Genomic DNA, 20,824 nt, shown 5'->3' on the forward strand with positions numbered 1-20,824 from the left:
TTACAAATTATTTCCCTCTGTGAATATGATACTGTAGGGCTTGCAGTAGCCAACACTCCTACCTTTATATGCAAAGTAATACAAAGTACAAACTAAGGATGTTAACTAGCGATTAATTTACTAGTTGAGTAATCGATGGAATTTCCATCAACTAGTCGATAAGCACTTCCACATTCTGCCTTTGAAATGTACAAGAGCCCCAGCAGGGCCAGCGGGAAGTGCACAAGAGCCCCCGCTGGAGAGTCTTGTACATTTCAAAGCTAGCACTCCGCACTGAGCCATGGGAGTCCCCAGCTGACATCGGGCTCCGAGCAGTGCTGCCACTTTTAAGTACCCACCTCTTCTCCCCACACTTGCTGCCTCTGACTATCTTGTCAACTATCCCATAAGCATTTGGGATAGCATTTCTATTCCAGAAATTGTGCCATATACAGACTATATGATATTTAACTGGCATTCAAATGGGATGATTTGCGTGGAAGCCAATCCAAACTCAGGTTGATAAGGCTTTCATATTGCATCACTACAAAGTCCACAGCTCCTTTTTTAAAAAATCTACAAAAATAGCAAGTTGCGTGCAAAACTAGTCTACAGAAACATCTGTAGCCCTGTACCATTACCTCCCCTTATCTCACTCCTTGACATTGCTATATCTATTTGTATTAAATTAAGTTGTATATTCTATGTGTTTGCACAGCACATTACACAATGGGATCCCCTCCATCCTGACTAGTGTAATATGTAATAAACTTTTCTTTCCAATTATAACACAATGTGCAATATCTGAACTTTTACACTCTTATTAGAAAAGTAGAAACACAGCTTTTGCACATACTGTGAAAATTAATGTAATGCTGCTTGACCGGGGGGGGGGGGAGAGTTGGCAGAGAAACAAAGTGGAAGAATCATAGTGCAAATGCAAGCATTGGAAGAAAAGAAAAAGAAAAAGAAAAAGAAAAAGAAAAAAAGAAAAGATCGCTGCAGTGGGGTTGTCTCTAGGTCCAAGTCACCTTTCAAGGAAAGTATGTAGACTTGAATTTCCCCAGCCCATAAGAGTATGGATGTCAATGTGTAGGCCATGCACTTTCTGCCTCTACAGTGGTGGGGTAGGCAGGTGCAGGAGGGAGTCAGCTTAAAAGCCACTTCCTCCAGCACTGGCTCCATGGTGCCACCTGCTACCCGTCACCACCGCGCTGTTGCCTCTATCACAAGCGGCAGCAGCTGGGAGGTGGGGCAGGGGAGGCTCCTGCGAAGCAGCCCTTGTCCACAGGGAGTCCAAGCTCCCTGCTAACAGAGGCTGCTCCGCATCCCATGGACTCTGTCTGAGCCTGGGTCCCCCATGGACAGGTCAGCAGCATAGAGTGGCAGGCAGCCAGTCTACAAGGGGTCCTTCATGGACTGGTTCCACCTGCCAGTGCAGGGTGGCAGGGGGCACCCCAGGAACTCACTGGCTGCTGGCCCTGCTCCTGGGCACTATCAAATAGTCATGTAACTGATAATATTTTGTGCAGTGACACATCTATTCAATTACACTATATCTAATATCCATACTTAAGAGATAGGTTCCTATCGTATTACTTGCGTGTCGTTACCTGCACTCCAGTCTTCTTTTCAAGGACGGTGCTCTCAGCCCTTTCATGTGATCTAAGAGTAAGATATGAAGTCTAGAATTACTTTATTTTAAGAACTTACAAAACATCACAGTTTTTATATTTAAGAGTAATAAAAAAAATAGTGACATTATTTATAGCATAATCCTATATGGTAAAATAAGAAATTCTGATTCCTGCCCGGTGAAGTGTTTACAATCTCAGGCCCTGATCTTACAATGAGCTCCATGCAGGCTGACTACTGTGCCAGCTGCGAGCTCATTCAATTCTCCAGTAGCCCTCACACAAGTTTGCATGACAAAGCCCCAAAACAGACATGCCTACGCCAACCATACCACCTGGATTTTCCAGACAGTCTTGATTTTAAAATATCCTGTCCCATTGTCTCCATAAACCAGGGGTGGAGAACCTTTTTTTGGGCCAGGGTCCGCTAACCCAGAGAAATCAGTCAGGGACTGCACAAAAGTGAGAAGAGCAAAAACAAAATAAAAAGCCTCCCTGATGTGGCCTCTGACTAAGAGGAGAAAAACAATCCCCATACTCCTCTTGCACACAAGAGCGTAGGGGGTCCCAGGCTAGTAGACTTTGTGGGCCCCTCTAGGCTGGGGCCAAAATGAGGGGTTCAGTGTGTAGGAGGGGGGTGAGGAAAAGCAGTCTTAGGGAGTGGAGTCTGGGTAAGAGGAAAAGTGCAGGAGCAGGCTAGGAGGGGAGCCCTGAGCCTCAGGGGCCAGATCCAGGCAAGCTGGAGGCAGTTCCCCACCCCTGCCATAAACCATTGAAACATCCCAGAAATTCCAGTATTTCTACAAATATTTCAGTGGGGGTAGAGAAAGCTGCGAGGCTCCCCACTGGATCCAAAGAAGCACAGCTAGAAGCAGATGTGCCTGCTACCAGTCCCTCTCCTCCAGCTAGGGGAAAAGCAGCACAGGGATGCGCTTCTTGGAGGCTTTTCCTGCTGCTCCGGAACCTGGCCAATAGAAGCAGCGGGAGGTGGTACCCGGGGCACGGTGTTGGGAGCCACAAGAAAGCAGCCCCCCTTCTCCCTAATGCTCAGACCCTGCACCTCCAGCCCATTCACTCACTGCCCTGCTAAGACTCTGCGCTCCCAGTCCACTCACTCACCACCCTATGATTTAATGTTTATACTTTTGTAAGACTTTTCACACATTCAGAATGGGAAGTGATTGTCTAGAAATGAATACTGCAGAAAGGGATCTAGGGGTCATAGTGGACCACAAGTTAAAAATGAGTCAATAGTGTGACACTTGCAAAAAAAAGCAAACATGATTCTGGAATGCATTAACAAGAGTGTTGTGAGCAAGGCACAAGAAGTTATTCTTCCGCTCTACTCTGTGCTGATTAGGCCTCAATTGAAGTATTGTGTCCAGTTCTGGGCACCACATTTCAAAAAAAATGTGGAAAAATTGGAGAAGGTCCAGCATAAAGCAACAAAAATGATTAAAGGTCTAGAAAACCTTTAAATTCTTTCAGTCTTCTAAGAGGGAAGAATGAAAGAATTGGGCTTGTTTAGTTTAGAATAGAGAAGACTGAGAGGAGACATGATAGCAGTTTTCAGGTATCTAAAAGGGCATTATAAGGAGAAGGGAGAAAAATTCTTCTTAGCCTCTGAGGATCGGACAAGACGCAATTGGCTTAAATTGCAGAAAGGGAGGTTTAGGTTAGAGTAGGAAAAACTTCTTGTCGGGGTGGTTAAACACTGGAATAAATTGCCTGCGGAGGCTGCGGAATTTCCCTTGCGGGAGATATTGAACAGCAGGTTAGACAGACACCTGTCAGGGATGAAGACAGTGCGTGCTGCTGCCATGAGGGCAGGGAGGGGACTGGACTCAATAACGTCTCAGATCCCTTCCAGTTCCATGACTGGGTATAAATACATTCATAAATCAGAAAAAAAAGTCCTGGGTCAGATGATGTGTCCTGATTTTTGGTTTGGACGAGATGGTCACCGCAGACATGCCGCACGCAAACAATAAGGGGGAGACACGAGCGGCCCTACTGGGTCCGACCAAAGGTCCGTCTAGCCCGCGTGGGCCATGCCAGGTGCCCAGAGCCATTATCGCGGGACCCCCCTGCCCATCCCGGCGGCCAGGGACGCAGCGAGCGGGTTAACACAGCAGGGCCCCTCAGGCTGATGCGGTTAACTGACGAAGAGAGACGCCAGGCGGCGCCGCTCCAGGCCGCGGGGTCCCGAGGGCGGCGGGGGGGGGGAGGGGAGGCGCTCACCCTTGTGGCAGTGGGACAGGAAGTAGGCCCGCGCGCGCAGGTTCTCTCGGTCGAAGCGGTCTATGGAGAGCCACGGATACTCCCGCATCCGGCCCCCGAAGCTGCTCATGGCGCGGCGCGGCCTGCTCCGCACGTCGCTCCCCGCCGGTTCTCGGCCACCCGCCCCATTGGCTGCCACCCGGACCAATCACAAGCGCCGCCGCTGCAACCCAACAAGGCAACGGCCGGGGCGGAGCCTTTTCTTAAAGGGCCAGTCACACTCAGGCTGTTCTACGCCCGCGGGTTGGGAGTCGCTGCTGTGTGTGAACACGCGGGCTGACGGGCTCTCCACCGTCCGGCGTGCTGGGGAGGCATGCACCAGACTCAAGCAGGGTGACCAGATGGCCTGGCATTATAGGGACAGTCCGGATATTCGGAACTTTTTTTATAGGCACATATTACCCCCCCACACACACACACACCTATTCTGATTTTTCATGCTTGCTATCTGGTTCCCCCCCCTCCCCCCTCCCCGACTTCAAGTCTGCTCGCTCCCAAGCCCAGTGATTTATCCATAAGGAATTAAGGAAATTAATAACTGATTCCATTAGCATCAACATCATTAATAATGACTCTTAGTAAGGGAATCGTATTAAGCATGGATAATTACAAATGATGAATTCATTCCCCACCTTATGCAGTTACAAAGCATCAAACACTGCACGGACATGAATTTGAAAAAAATTAAAAAACAACAAATGGTCCTACATCACCTTGGAGACTAACACCTTAGAGGCAATCTTGAATTGGTTAGTCCATTAGTGATTGGTTGTATTTATAACTAATTCAGTAATTGTGAATTATAAGTAAGTTATCTTAGTAATTGGTTTGTTGTTATGACACTAGTTTATTTTGTGGATGAGGGGAGTTTTGAATTCTCAAAACTGATTGGATCAGAGAAGTCCCCGGGTTGTCACCCAGTGTGCTGATCAAGCCACTGCCTTCCTGCCCTCTGGGGCTCCACCACCTTGTCCTTCTGAGCCAGAAGCTCTGGTCTCCCCTAGCCAACGCACAGAGTAGGGATTACTGCCCCCCAGCAAAGCAACATGTATGCTGAACAAGCTCAGCTCCAGGAGGACTCAACTGTACGGCCTTTGACAACATCCAAGAACACAGCTCCCAATAGGGTTGCCAGGTGTTTGGTTTTGAACCAGACACTCCAGTATTTGAGCTTTCTGTTCGGGAAGCAAATTGAGAAAATATAAATGAGAAAATATAAATGTCTGGTATTTTCTAAATAAGATGTTGTCATGGCTCCTTCCCCACTCTGACATGATAAATGCAGAAGTGGGGGCCAGCAAGTGTACCCCAAAGCCTTATCTACCAGGCTTTGGTATAAAACTTCCCCCAAAATCTTAAAACCTAGATCTTGGGAATAAAACTTCCACTGCCACCACCCAAATGTTGATAAAGAAATCAGGGGAAAGATCATTTGGGAAATCTCACCCCTAAAATAAAAATCAAGGCACACCATTAACCACTGCCAGGTTAATAAAAAGAAAAGAAAGAACTTTTATTATTACAACAATATTCCTGTTGCAAGTATAATGACTAGATAGGAAGGTAACAAAATATACTCATGGGCTACGTCTAGACTGGCCCCTTCTCCGGAAGAGGCATGCAAAGCAGGCAAGTCAGAATAGGGAAATCCGCGGGGGATTTAAATATCCCCCGCGGGATTTAAATAAACATGGCCGCCGCATTTTTTCCGGCTTGGGGAAAAGCCGGAAAAGAGCGTCTAGACTGGCGCGATCCTCCGGAATAAAGCCCTTTTCCGGAGGATCTCTTATTCTACTTGCAAGTAGGAATAAGAGATCCTCCGGAAAAGGGCTTTATTCCGGAGGATCGCGCCAGTCTAGACGCTCTTTTCCGGCTTTTCCCCAAGCAGGAAAAAAAGCGGCAGCCATGTTTATTTAAATCCCGCGGGGGATATTTAAATCCCCCGCGGATTTCCCTATTCTGACTTGCCTGCTTTGCATGCCTCTTCCGGAGAAGGGGCCAGTCTAGACGTAGCCATGGAGAAACTCCATGGGCCTAGAACTTAGTTACAAAGAAAAGCCAAAACATCTTTTAAACAGTGCCAGATCTCAGATCCCATACCCAATCCTTAAAACAATAAAGCCTAATGAAACTACCTAAACTTTACCCTACTTACAGAAAATGAAGAATGGTGTCTTGGAGAGAGAAAGACATGCTTGTCCCTCTCTGTAGCTGCAGAGGACTCTCACAGAGAGACAAAAGGAGAAAGGAAAAAAGCCAAATTCCTTTGTCCCAGTTTGAAAGTCCTACCTACATTCCTACTGGTCACTCCACCTGGCTAGGTGTAGTTAACCCCTTAATCCCCAGGCTGCTGGGTAACCCTCATAATCATGACAGATGTAATGTAGATTGTGATGTAATGTTAAGTGTGTCCGGTATTTTTGTTGAAACGATCTGGCTACCCTAGCTCTCAAAGGGGACCAAAACTCTAAATAAATCTACAAATGGTCTGGTAGCACTTTATAGACTAACAAAACATGTAAATGGTATCATGAGCTTTCGTGGGCACAGCCCACTTCTTCAGATGACCGGCTGTGCCCACGAAAGCTACATATTTTGTTAGTTTATAAAGTGCTACCAGACCATTTTTTTTTTCTGTAACAGACTAACTCGGCTACCTCCTGAAACTCCAAATAAATCTGCCTACTATGTATAAAAGTTTTACACAGAAGCTACATCTATACTACGAGTTTTCTTGGCAAAAAATATGTTAACGAGGGACTCATTTGAATGAGTCACTATTTCATTTGCCTATTTCTGCCAATCCGTTTTTGCTCTGGGACTTTTTCGCATGTTGTGCAAAACCCCTTTTTCCGCAAGATCCTTATGCCCCAAAAAAGGAGGCATATCGATCTTGTGGAAAAAGGGGGGCTTGCGCAAAAAAAACCCTGTCCACACTGCTTGTTTTTGCGCAAAAACCCCAGCGCAAAAATGGATCGGCAGAAAATATGCAAATAAGATCACAACTCATGCAAATGAGTCCCTCATTAGCATATTTTGCCGAGAAAACTCGTAGTGTAGACGTAGCCAGAGAATGCTTATAACATCACCCTCTTTATCAATGAAAAATATGCACAGTTGTTGCTCGCCCATACAGATAACAATTATTTACACTAGGATTGATAATACACAAAATTATTTTTCTCTCTCTTTCTCTTGATATATATTTTTCCTGTGGGCTGACAGAATTAAGTCATCATGTCATCTGCATCCACAGGCTGGGGATGAAGGCACAGGGAAGAGAAGCACCAGCCGTGCCCCTTCCACCTGAGGTCCCACCCCTGGAGCCATACCCTACCCAACCCCCTGCCCGGTCCTCCCAGGTGGCCTGGGAAAGAACCAGGACTGCCATGCTACACCACGGCCTCGGCCAGGCTTTCCCCAGTGGCCAAAAGGAGAGCTAGGGCTGCCGCACCACAGCCATGGCCTTTCCTGGTGGCTGGGAGGGAGAGGGCCATGGCAGCCTTGGCCTAGCCCTCCCTGGCAGCCAGCGAGGGGAAAGCTGAGGCTGCCATGCTGTGGCCTTGGCGCAGAGCTGCAGCTACAGTATCAGTTGGTTTGGGCACAAGTCTTTGTAGGACCAGCCACAGTTTGGGTTCACAGGCAAGACAAAACCATTGACAGGTTGTTGACTTGATCACCCAGCAATTAAAATCCTAAAGTGTCACTAACAGGGGTTCTGACAGACTTGCCAGGCTTCTTGGACAAGGTGGAGGAATGCCTTTGAGGATCTGGGCTTTTCTCTCTATTTACAGCATGTTCAGTCCTCTGTTGAAAGTGAAGAAAAGTTTAATTATTGTTAATCACTAATCTTTTAGATATTTATGCAGCTGTCATCACATGGTATTTTATATCACATAGGGAGGAATTAATGAAGAGGACAGGAAGTCAGGGAACCTGAATTATTTCCCCAACTCTACCTTTGGTTCATGGTGTAACTTTGGTCAAGTCATTTACTCCCTTTTTCAAAAGTGGCCCAAGAGGGTAGAGGTCACAAACTTTGGCCTACCCCACTCAAGACCGAAATTAAATGTCTGCAGGAGAACACTTAAAAATGGAGAACATAAGAACATAGGAACGGTCATACTCGGTCAGACCAAAGGTCCATCCAGCCCAGTACCCTGTCTGCCAACAGTGGCCAATGCCAGGTGTCCCAGAGGGAGTGAACTGAACAGGTACCGATCAAGCAATCTCTCTCCTGCCGTCCATCTCCACCCTCTGAAAAACAGAAGTTAGGGACACCATTCCTTACCCATGCTGTCTAATAAAGCCATGAATGGACTTAACCTCCATGGCTGTGTTTACACTGGCCACTTATTCCGGAAAAAAAGCCGCTTTTCCAGACTAACTTGCCAGCTGGCTACACTGGCCCCTTGAATTTCCGGAAAAGCACTGACGATCTACTGTAAGAAATCAGCCGCTTTTCCGGAAATACTATGCTGCTCCCGTTCGGGCAAAAGTCCTTTTTCCGGAAAACTGTTCCGGAAAAGGGCCAGTGTAGACAGCACAGTAGAGTTTTCCGCAAAAAAGCCCCGATCGCGAAAATGACGATCGGGGCTTTTTTGCAGAAAAGCGTGTCTACATTGGCACGGACGCTTTTCTGGAAAAAGTGCTTTTCCAGAAAAGCATCCTGCCAATGTAGACACGCTTTTTCCGGAAATACTTATAATAGAAAACTGTTCCGTTTTAAGCATTTCCGGAAAAGGGTGCCAGTGTAGATGTAGCCCATGAATGTATCTAGTTCTCTTTTAAACCCTTTTATAGTCCTAGCCTTCACTGAGGCAAGGAGTTCCACAGATTAAGCGTGAAGAAGAACTTCCTTTTATTTGTTTTAAACCTGCTGCCCATTCGTTTAATTTGGTGGCCCCTAGTTCTTATATGCGGGGGAAACACGTACATAACTTTTCCTTCTTCACCTTCTTCACACCACTCCTGATTTTCTAAAGGAGGCAGCCCTTTAGCCAAGGTCTCCAGGGCCGAGCAGGCTGTACCCCTTTTCGGGGGAGAGGTCCTGCCCTCGGGCTTTGTGGCGCACGGCTGGAAGGGCTAGGCATGAGCCTGACTTGCCATTTCAGCTCATGGCCACCCGCCCAGGGACGGTCCCCACCCCGTCGCCTGACCCGTGTCCGGCGTGAGACACTGCTCCGCCGCGCGCGACCCCCGGCGCCGCCTCCTCCCGCGCTGCGGCGCTGGCCCGCTGGGGGCGCGCGGCTTGCGGCGCCCGGGTTCGCCGCCGGTTGGCCCCGGCTCCGCCGCCATCCCGGGAGCGGCCCCGGCGGTTGCTAGGCGCCCGCACACGCGCCGCCGCGAGAGCCGAAGAGGCGGCGCCCGGCCCCAGGGAGGGAGCCAGCCAGCGAGGCCGCGGGTGAGTGGCCGCGCGGGGGCCCCTGCTCCTCGCCGCAGGTGGAGCCCGCCCGGCTTCCCGGGAGCTCTGAGGGGAACAGGGGGCGCGCAGGCGGTAGCCGCTAGCAGCCGGGCCTCGGCTGAACCCTCCTCCCGCAGCCTGGGGGTTCCTTAAAACCCCCGGCGCCTGGAGCCCTGACAGGGGGGATTCTCCAGAAAGCTCCTGGGGCTGCGGGGGAGGGGGAGGATTCAATGTAAAGCCCCTGCGTTAAGGTTCTCGTAGGGATTGGTAACTGCTTAAACTATAGGAAACAAAGGGCAGAACTACGCAGTCAGTTTTCAGCCTGGGGAGGGGTAACCAGGGGGACCAAGCCTATACAACTTCTTCATAAATGATCTCGAGAATGGGGTAAACAGGTGCCGCTGATCCCAAACTGCCCAAGGTAGTTAAATCCAAAGCAGACTGTGAAGAACTTCAAAAGGATCTCACAAAACTAGGTGACTAGGCAACACAAGTGGCAGATTAATTTTAAAGTTGATAAATGCAAAGTCATGCATATTAGGAAACATAATCCCAACTAGCGGTATAAAATGATGGGGACTAAATTAGCTTTGACCACCCGAGAGAGATCTTGGAGTCATTGTGGCTAGTTCTTGGAAAACATCCACTCAGTGTGCAGCAGCAGTCAAAAAAGCAAACCGAATTTTAGGAATCATTAAAAAGGTGGTAGAGAATAAAACAGAGAATATTTTATTGCCTATATATAAATCCATGATACGCCCATATCATGAATATTGCATGCAGATGTGGTTACCCCATCTTAAAAAAAGACATTTTGGCATTGGAAAAAGTTCAGGAGTGGGTAACAGAAATGATTAAGGGCATGAAACAGCTGCCATATTAGGGAAGATTACAGGAGGCCCGACTTGTGACTGACCCCCTGCACTTACAACCATTTTTGTAAGTGTGGAAGGGGCCAATAACCTCCCGACTTACGTCCTTGGCCCACATTTACGACTGCGCACAGCACTGATCGTAAATGAGGGTTTGAGTTACGACGCCCCCAATGTGCGATGCTTCCCCTGGAACCAATTGCGCAAGTTGGGGGCCTCCAGTAATGAAACTGGGACTTTTCAGTCTAGAAAAAAGGAGGAGTCTAAGGGAAAGTTATTTACTTGCTCCCATAACACAGGAACTATGGGTCACCAAGTGAAATTAATAAGTAGTAGGGATGTTAGATGATGAATTGAATAACTGTGTAACCTCATCAAATGTTAGCCATTACACTACTATTTAATAGTCCCCGGAGGCAGGGCCAGTAGCCAATGCGCTCTCTGCCCCACTCCCAGGGAGCTCCCTGCCACCCCATACTGCTGCATCTGATATGGAGGCAACAGTGTGGGGTGGCAGTAGCCCCTGTCTGTGGGGAGCCCGAGCTCCCCACTGACAAACTATGCTGGCATCCCATGGAGCAGCCTGTGATAGAGGCAGGAGAGTGGAGGTGTGGGGAAGGTGGATCCATGGAGCCAGTGCATGCGAGAAGCCAGTTTTTAAAGCCAGCTCCCGCAGATCACTAGTTCCTGCTCTTCCCGCCGCCGCCTCTGTGAGAGGAATAGGAGGGTCCACGGAGCTAGTATGCGTGGAGAGCTGTCTTAAAAGCCGGCTCCCCACACGTATTGGTTCCCACCTGCCTTTTCCCCCCACACTGGTGCCTCTGATAGCAGCACAGGGTGGCAGGAGGGTTTATGTGAGCCGATATGCATGGAGAGCTGGCTTGAAAGCCGACTTCCTGTGTGTACTGGCTCCTGGCTTCCCCCCTCATCCTCCATGAGGCTGCCTCTCTATCAGTGGCAGCAGTGCAGGGGCTGGGGGGCAGGCGGCTCCACAGGATACCATGCTCCAGCCTCCCCCCACCTTGCTGCCTCTGATACAGAGGCAGCAAGGTGGGGGGGGGGTGCGTGTAGTCGACAGGATTAACCAATAAGACCAGGTTAATAGTTCAGTTGACTATACATTGACATCCCTAATAGATATCAGGGTTGTTTTTGTTTTTTAAAGGACGTTCCTACAGGGTGTTGGTGCCCTGAATATGTTCAAAACATAAGACAGAATTATAAAATCTCAGAAGATAGGCTGTTTTACAAACTTTGCAAACCTTGGTAACCATTTCTGCTTGAAAATTCATGCACTGACTTGGTACGTTGGCCCAGATCCTCAAAGGTATTCCTGCTCCTAACTTCTATTGAAATCAAGAAGTTAGAAGCCTATATACCTGTGAGGATATGAGTCTTAATGTATATGCATGGCTTGTGTTTTCACAGCTTTTGTGGAAAATTCACCTGAATTAATTGATCATCAAAATCAGTGTTTCCTCTAAGCTGCAGAGGCAGCATAGCTTCATAGGTGATTAATCAGCCCTGTCCAGTCAGAGACTCCGGCTCCAGGCTCCCTGCATGGGTCTGATTAATCATCTGTGAAGCTGTACTGCTGTGCAGCTTAGAGGGAACACTGGTCAGAATGTGGAACATATGTCCACTTGCCCTTCTCTTGGACAAAGGCATTTGTTACATGAAGTTGGTATATCATTCAGAAAACAGCTAAACCTAGTGACACTTCAGTAGTTATAATAGATCTTTAGTATTATTGCCCCCATTAAGATCCAATCTTATACTTCATTTGCCAGCATTGCTTCAGTCTGTCTATCTGCATGCTCAGTTGGTTAGCAGAAGTGTAACAGTTCTATTTTGTAACTTACAATTTATACATCTTCCAGAAGCATTCTAAAATGCTTATTAGTTCCCACTGGGTTACGTTTCCTTATGTAGTAAAAAAGTGCAATCAAAAGACATATCTCCACAGCTCAGCTACCAACATATGGCAAGCATGTTAATTTGTATTTTGGAATCCCATAGTGCAAGGAGAAGAAATTCTTGGTAGTAACTAACAATTGGCATTTAAAGAGACCTAATAATTGTGGCGTACATGACAGCATCTTTAGAAAAGGGCTAAACCCCATGCAAACTGACATTATAACCCTTTCCTTGTTTGCTGATGGCCTTACTGTACAAAGAATCCACTGTAAATTACTATGCCAGATACACATGCAGACCACAGCCACTCCAAAATAACTGCTGCCAATGTCTTTTCTGTAGTTATTTGGGAGGACTGACTTCTGAATTGAACCACACAGTGAATAAGGAGTTTCAGTTGTGCATATGATTTTTAGGCAGGTTTTGTAGTCAGTTGCTGCTCTGAAAAGTCAGGGGACACGTGACCCAAAATAATTTTTATCCTCATCAGTATCATATTCATTTACAAGTTTGACACTATCAACTTGGGCTTGAATAAAGATATTAACTGATTAGCACACTACAATGGCTATTTCCTCCACCTTTAATATTCACATTCACACATCATAAACTATATAGGGGACACATCTAGCCTGACTCAATTAGTGTCATTAACACTGGTCCTGCAATTGACATGTAACTACTTGTGCTGTTATATGCATCCTGGATTCTATAATTTCCACTCCAGTTTATCAGGTGAAGTGGGTTTGTTAGTCTCTAAAATGCCACATTTGTTAGTCTCTAAGGTGTCACAAGACGGCTTGTTGTTTTTGAAGTTATAGATTAACATGGCTACCCCCTGAAATGTCAGTGGAGTTAGTGTAAGATCAGTTTGGTCAGGTGAATTCCAGGGAGCACCATCATCAGTAATTTGAGCATTCTCTGGAAAATGGCATTATGATAGTTTACATACCCCAAAACTAAAATACGGTTGATATGGATTTATGCCAGAGAACACTGTGTATTTAATGTGATTCTGGACATTTTTAATATGCTAGTTTTTACTTCAAGGGTTTGGGGTGTTTGGATTTTCTTTATTTTCCTATATATAACTTTTTTGCTATGTTAACCAATTTTGTTCTGCCCATTCTCTATAGAACTTTAACAATATGCTTGTTCCAATTTTTATATGTATCATATTTAAAACCTAGTTTCAGCAAAATATCTGGTGAAATTCCCGGAGCCATGGCTAGCGCTGACATCAAACCAAAATCTATAAGTCGTGCCAAAAAATGGTCAGATGAGGTAGAGAATCTATACAGATTTCAGCAAGCTGGATACAGGGATGAAATTGAATATAAACAAGTGAAGCAAGTTGATATGGTAAGATTTATAACTGTACAGGGGCTATATAATTTAATTTTCTATTTCCTATTACCTATTAAATAGTGAAATAAAAAGGAGGCACACCGTGTATGTCATTTCTTTTGCTTTTGGTTTTAGTCAAATTCAATGTTATTTCTTTAGATAGCTTTAGAAGTGTAGAATAACCGGTTTTCAGATAAATTTAATTTACTTGGCCTGCAGTGTGCTGCCTCTCCATCAGTTACATACTTAAACGTTTCAGAGCGTTTGTTAGATAATGGAGTTTTTTTTTCATTAATGCTGGTGAAAGGTATATAGCTCACAGCTGGCTTCCACACACTAGTTTGCCAATGGGCACACCCCTTGATGTAGTATATCACTTTTTAAGGATGAGAAGATGGTACAGTTTCCTTGGGTTCAATCCAGCATCCCTGAAATCAGTGGCAGGTTTACCACTGAATTGCATTAAGGATGTTAATAGGCGGGTAATTGGCTAATCGTGTAGTTGATACAAATTGTATTGACTACATAATTAGTCGATAAGGGAAGGCGCTCAGTCTTGGCTTACACCAGGTCCAGGAGCTACCCCTGCTGTGGATCTGTAGTTTAAGTGCAGTAAAAGCTGGGCTCGTAGGTGGAGAGCTAGGACCCCCCACAGACAGAAGCTACTACCAGAGCAGCCTGCATTTGCAGCCAACCTGGGATCCCCTGCAGATAGGGACTGCTGCTGCGAAGCAGCCCCTGTCCACGGCAGCTGGGGCTGGCTGTGAACAGAGGCTGCTCCGGCAAACAACCTCTGTCTGCGGGATGCGGAGCAGCCCCTGTCCCCTCCCCCCGCTGCCTCTGATACAGAGACAGCAAAGTTTAGGGGGAATCCAAGTAGTTGAGTAGTTGACTCGATTGTCCGATAAGTCAACTATTCGACTACTCGCTTACATCCCTAAATTGTGTAGGAGTTGGATCATATTCCCTGTACATGCAATACTTAGCATCTCTGCTGAAAATGTCAACAGTGGAGAAAGTGAATGCTTGGTGTAGTGAAGGTGTTTACAATACAGATACCCCTCTACTGACCTCTACTCTATTGACCATCAATGAGTCAATCCTGTACACAAGTAATTGAAAACTTTGATGTATATTACATAAACTACCAATTAGTCACCAGATGCCAGACCACTACTAATCTACTCTGGATTCCAACCAGCAAATTCCAACCAGCTCTGTATTTCATTATTAATCTCTTAAATTATGTAGTACCTCATAATTCTTTTTAAAAACCTGCTCAGATCTAACATATAATTATTTTGAAATATACAGTTTGCATTAAAGAAAATAATTGGTACTTCTCATGCCTTGTAGCCACTTTCCATTATTTAAAAATCAACCGTTTGAAGTATTTTCAAAATATTAGAAACAGCTTAAAATGTATTGGTGTTCAATCTCACCAAATTTCGTGTTTTAAATCAATATGATATGCACGTTCAAGCCTTTGAAATTGGTGAACCAACTGCTTTTTTTACCTTCATCAGTACTGTAAACATGTAAATGTGGTCTTTGAAAAGTTACTACTAGGCAAAATTTTTTTTAAATGCATATTTTAATTATACCCTATTTAAAATGGAAGTGTGAAAGAAGATACTGAGCTCAGATACTATGGTGAAGAGTGTAGTATAAGTGCCTACACAGAAGTCCATGAGAATGGTAGGATCTCTTTAGTTAATAAATTGTACAAACTACAAGACTGCTACAGGGTACAAGCCACAAAACAATACCACTATGATTTCATTGGCAGAGGGACATTTCAACTTAAAAACTATGCGGAGCTCTCTTTATATCAGATTTCCTTAGAATTAGCATCAGTTATATTGTAACTAATTATATTTTGAAATATGGCTTCCTTTTACTTTATTATGGAGGCTACAAGATCCAAGAGTAGAGAGACAAGAAATATTATATAGTACTTCCATTTAGACAAATAACCCAAGCAGCCGGCACAGCTGTATATTTAAGTACCAAGCTGAGTAATAAAATTACCATTTATGAGACATAATTTGAATGTGATCTGATTTGACATCCCTAATGGCATCCATAATTGTAAATCAGTAGTGAGAAATTAATATTTAGGCTTCAAGACAATAGGAAATACTTCTGTTGTCCATGCTGCATATGCTTATCTAATGCTATGGGAGCTCCCAAAAGCTCTTTAATTACAATAATTGAATGTCTGCACTTTTTACAAGGTAATAAATATCTTCTGAGGTACTGAATTGAAAGCCATAGGTGATGGTGCTCGATACCTTGCAGGATTGGGTCCACTGACACTAACTTTTCTTATTTTACATAATGGCTCATTTGTTTCTTTGAAAATGCTGATGAAATATTTTTCATGGTTAAAAAGGTGCTGAAGAACCTTTTATATGCACATAATTCTTCCATAACTAGTGGAATCTTTCAGCCATTCACATTTTTTAATCACTGACTTGTTTATACAGTAGAAGGAAGGCTCTAGTATCCATTGGCTAATAAAGGAGAGTCCTAGACATTAGAGATGGAAAAGACCTATTGGATTAGGTCTAATATACTCCACTGCACCAGAGAAGGGTTGTTTCTGTTTTCCTTGCACCATATTTCCTAACAGCTTTGTCCATCCCAGTTTTAGATGACGTAAGTGCTGCAGCTTCCATCACATCCCTTTTGGACCATTCTTCTGACATAGTGAAGTACAGGCAGTCCCCAGGTTACGTAAAAGATAGGGACTGTAGGTTTGTTCTTAAGTTGAATCTGTATGTAAGTCGGAACTGGCGTCCAGATTCAGCCGCTGCTGAAACTGACCGCCAGTTCTGACTTACATACAGATTCAACTTAAGAACCCCAAGCGTCCCCAGTCAGCTGCTGCTGAAACTGATCAGCGGCTGATTCCAGGAAGCCCCGGGAAGAGCAACTCTGCCTCGGGCTTCCTGTAGTCAGCGCTGGTCAGTTTCAGCAACGGCTGACTTGGGGACGCCTGGGGCAGAGCAGCTGGGGTGCTGCTGGGTTGCTCTAGTAGCACCGCTCGGCGCTACTGGACCAACCCCGCAGCACCCCAGCTGCTCTACCCCAGGCGTCCTGATTCAGCCGCTGCTGAAACTGACTAGCAGCGGCTGAATCAGGATGCCTGGGGCAGAGCAGCTGGGGTGCTGCTGGGTTGGTCCAGTAGTGCCCAGAGCGGCGCTGCGGGACCAATCGGCAGCGCCCCAGCTGCTCTGCCCCAGGGTCCACAACAAAAGCCTGGTCTGCTGGGGGAGGGGCGCACTAACCGCGCCCCCCCCCAGCTGACCAGGGACACGGGGAGCAAAGCCGCAGTGGCAGCGGGGTGCCGCGCCTCTGAGGCTTTGCTCCCGGTGCCCCTGGTCTGCTGGAGACGATCCCTAGCAGACCAGGGGCACTGGGAGCAGCTTTCCTCGCCCCAAAGGTCGAGGTGGCGGGACCGCTGCGCTCTGGGCGGTCCCGCTGCCTGCGAGCTCCGGGGCGAGAAAGCGTAACTCGGGGACTGCCTGTATTGCTGGTTTTTTTTGTTTGTGTGTTTTTTGTGCCATACTGAATTTTGGCTAGAAACCGGTTTTCTAATGTTTTGTGGTTTTTTGGGAAGCAATTTAATCATAAAGGAACCTGACGAAGTGGGTCTTTGTCCACGAAAGCTTATGCTCCAACACTTCAGTTAGTCTATAAGGTGCCACAGGACTCCACGCCGCTCTTGCAGATTCAGACTAACACAGCTACCCCTCTGATACTTGAATTTAATCATAAAGCACTAGTCAACTGCAAACCAATTTATTCATCAAAATGCGATGCATATAACAATATCTTCATGGATGTTTTCTCTCAGTGTCAGCATATTTAGAAGATGAGTGTATATTCTCCTCATTCTGTTTTCAGGTGGATCGTTGGCCAGAAACAGGATTTGTGAAAAAACTTCAGAGAAGAGACAATACTTTTTATTATTACAATAAGCAAAGAGAATGCGAAGACAAAGAAGTCCATAAAGTGAAAGTTTATGCTTATTAATTGTTATATCCCAATTACACTTTTTTATTTTGCTGTAAGTATGTTGCTTTAATCTATATATTTATAAAATGTAAGGAATTAAACAAGGTTTCTTAACTAATTTGTCCATTTCTAAATAGAGCAAAAGTGGTATTTTTGGGAGGAATACTAATCTATTGTCAGTACTGGATTTTCACAGAGCTTTTGATGAGATCTGAATAATTAGAAGTGCTAATCATTATTTAGTGCATTATTTTCAACCCTTGTATTGTGGCTTGTCAGGGTAAGCCACTGGCATGCCACAATACACTTTGTGTACCTGAGGGTCCAGAGGCACAGCTGCTCATGGTTCGCTGTTCCCAGCCAATGGGAGCTGTGAGTGGTCATGCCTGTGGATGCTCGGGTAAACAAAGCATCTCATGGCTGCTAGTGGCTTACCCTGAAGTGACCCAAAGTTTGAAAGCCTCTGGTTCAGTGCATTAAATATTTAATATACTTTACTGGCAGTAGCTAATTAATTCTAACCACAATCTTAGGAGATAAATAACGTTTATTATCATCAGTTTACAAATAAGAAAACGGAGGTAGAAAAGTTAAGTTACATCTGTAAGGTCATGAGGAAGTCTATGTCAGATCCAGTATTAGTATTTGTTAAAGGAAATCAAACGACCTAGTAGGAGGGGCCAAACTCATGCTGTGGATTAAAAATTGCTTATGTGATGGGAAATGATCACAATAAATGTCTTTCTCTCTTAGCAAAGAGGAGAAAATAGTGAGGTATTCCACAGATCTGTGGGGGGGTTAGAATTTAAGTATTAATGACATTAAGGAAAATGTATTTAACAAATTGGTGACATTAGCCAATGATATAGGATATTTGACAGTAAAAACTAAAGTGGATTGTGAGGAGTTAAACACATGGTTGGGAAAAAGGGGGTATTGGGCAGCAAAGTGTCAAATAAAATCTGACTTGATGAGTAAGGTAATGCTCATAGATAGGAAAACAATCTAAAACTTGAAATGTAATGCTATACTGGAAGGCACTTGGATGTCAGAATGATGAGGGCAGTATAAAAATTGTATAGAACACATTAACATATAAAATAATGAGTTATTTTAATGGAAAAGAATGGTATCATAACATTATTGAAAACTTTCAAGTCATAGTTTCTCTTTTAAAATGAATGGGGTTTGAGTTTAGTTAAACTGCGGTGATATTCTGTACTCATAACAAGCAATTAGGATGATTGAACCAATTACTGTAATTAGGATAACCCATCTAATTGGTCATTCTAAGGAAACATCTATAGTGAACCTGGAATATCCCTCTGGTGGATGGGATAATGTTGGTAGCAGCTACATGGAGGGAGATTTATTTAAAAGAGTCAATGGATTAATATTTTTCCAGACTTACACACTAAGGCTGCATCTAGACTGGCAAGATTTTGCGCAAATACTTTTAATGGAAAAGTTTTTCCGTTAAAAGTATTTGCACAAGAGAGCGTCTATACTGGCACGGATGCTTTTGCGCAAAAGACATCTTTTGCGCAAAAGCATCCATGCCAGTGTAGATGCTCTCTTGTGCAAGAAAGCTCCGATGGCCATTTAAGCCATCGGGCTTTCTTGCGCAAGAAATTAACTTAGCTGTCTACACTGGCCCTCTTGCGCAAGAATACTTGCGCAAGAGGGCTTATCCCTGAGCGGGAGCGTCAGAGTATTTGCGCAAGAACCACTGATTTTGTACAGTACAAAGTCAGTGTTCTTGCGCAAATACTCGTGGCCAGTGTAGACAGGCAGCAAAATCTTGCCAGTCTAGACGCAGCCTAAAGCTTTGAATAAAAGAGAGAGATTTGTGTCTCTATGGTGTGATATTAAAAATAGAAGCACAGAAGTGCCTGTCTTTTACCCTGACAATTTAAGAGCGTTTACTATGGGATTAAAAAAATGACATTTTTGACAATGCTGTATCCATTTGAAGATCACAAAAATGAATGAAACTAGAGATTCCAGTGTTGCTCAATTTGCTGGTAATGGTGCTCAAACCTCAGAATTCTAAATGTAGTGGTCTGTAGTATAATCCATCTGTTTGAACTATCTTGCTTGGTTTGGTGTCTGTGCAACAAAAGCAATTAATTGATGTAAATTAAATAATACTCCAGTTGTTAGTACTATATACTGTAGCTCCTTATCTTCCATTGCAGGAGTCTACCTGCAAAATAACTGTCAAAATGGCATTTTGAAGTCCATCTCAAATTTATTCTATATCAAATATGCTCAGTTTACCAGACAAAAGCTGAACTGCCAAACCCACATGAAGTGCAGTCTCAGCTGGCAGAGTCACTCTGGGTTCTTTCTGGTTCCCACATTATCATCTAACTGAAGTGAATTTTGTTACAGATACAGGTGTGATCCATTAGACTGAGCATATAACTAGGACTCAAAAATCTTGGAGTGAATTCCTGGCCCCATTGACATTAAAGCATGCTTTGCTATTGTCTTAATTGATCAAGGATTACATCCTTGGCTCCTGTTTCCTGCTCTTCCAGAGACTCAAGTCATTGACCCTCCCCATGCCTGAGTGTCCTTATCTGTATGACAGACAAGCATTATTATTTATTAACTCTCTAGTTATCAATAAAGGTTCTATAATTATTGCCCTGGTGATGTGAAAGCCAGAACAGAATCCAGCTCCACTCCTATAAATGTAGTGACTACAGTACTACCAAGAGTAAAAAGGAGTAAAAACTTATTTGAGGACTATATAATGCCATCAGTTTTTAAGCAGAGCTCCTCATTAAAAACACAGCATGTCTTGTTGTCAGAAAAGTAAGAATATTGGATTTGGAGGACATATAGAGAACACATCTGTTGAGTAAGAAAATGCTGCTTATATATAGCCCTTTTTTGACTATACCTAAACATCAAGCTTATATATGAATTGTGAACTCTAATGGCTTTCAGTATGTGTTTTTCTTCTTTAATGCATTACATGTGTGTTCCTATCCTTCATTTTGTCTTTTGTATTTAATTAACAGTATTAGTTTTGTTTGTGAAAATTAAAAACTGTTAATAAACAAAGGTGGGGATTTATTTCTTTACTTTTCCACATATAAAATGTGTTCCTATTTTTAGTGTATTCTTTCTTCATTTTCCATAATGTGTTCATAAATCACAGGGCCAGATTCTGGTCTCATTTCTATCAATGTATCTGATTTCACTGGAATCCTGCTGGAGTTAAGCTGTGTAAATGAGGTTAGAATTGGGCCTATGGTACCTTAAATTTACTGTCAACTTTTTTGGAAAAAAGAAATGGTGTTGCTCAGACATTCCTCATTGTAGCAATTGAGTAGCATGAGAAAAAAACATACTGT

At 44.4% G+C, this 20,824-nt stretch overlaps 2 protein-coding genes across 2 annotated transcripts in view; one reads left to right on the plus strand and one right to left on the minus strand.

Annotated features, from left to right (window-relative positions):
- Positions 1-4,036, minus strand: part of DCLRE1C (DNA cross-link repair 1C) — a 30,061-nt gene extending 26,025 nt beyond the window's left edge. The window contains exons 1-2 of the mRNA XM_014570507.3: positions 3,855-4,036; positions 1,593-1,644 (exon numbers count right to left, since the gene is read on the minus strand). Of these exons, the coding sequence (XP_014425993.3) occupies positions 1,593-1,644; positions 3,855-3,963 (161 nt within the window). The 5' untranslated portion in view covers positions 3,964-4,036. The remainder of the gene's footprint in view (positions 1-1,592; positions 1,645-3,854) is intronic.
- Positions 4,037-9,138: 5,102 nt separating this feature from the next.
- MEIG1 (meiosis/spermiogenesis associated 1) lies at positions 9,139-20,531 on the plus strand. Its single transcript, XM_075926117.2, has 3 exons — positions 9,139-9,297; positions 13,277-13,448; positions 17,346-20,531. Exons 2-3 carry the CDS (start codon positions 13,311-13,313, stop codon positions 17,472-17,474), a joined length of 267 nt encoding a protein of 88 aa, XP_075782232.1. The 5' UTR covers positions 9,139-9,297; positions 13,277-13,310; the 3' UTR covers positions 17,475-20,531.
- Positions 20,532-20,824: the final 293 nt, after the last annotated feature.

This window comes from Pelodiscus sinensis, chromosome 1 (assembly GCF_052426305.1).
Source record: "Pelodiscus sinensis isolate ZL-2025 chromosome 1, ASM5242630v1, whole genome shotgun sequence".
NCBI classification, from domain to species: Eukaryota; Metazoa; Chordata; order Testudines; family Trionychidae; genus Pelodiscus; species Pelodiscus sinensis.

Bases quoted from the DNA above. Each gene is read 5' to 3' on its own strand.
- MEIG1 (XM_075926117.2), top strand. From the start codon at position 13,311: ATGGCTAGCGCTGACATCAAACCAAAATCTATAAGTCGTGCCAAAAAA. The intron at 13,449-17,345 runs GTAAGATTTATA...TTCTGTTTTCAG, and splicing joins AAGTGAAGCAAGTTGATATG to GTGGATCGTTGGCCAGAAAC.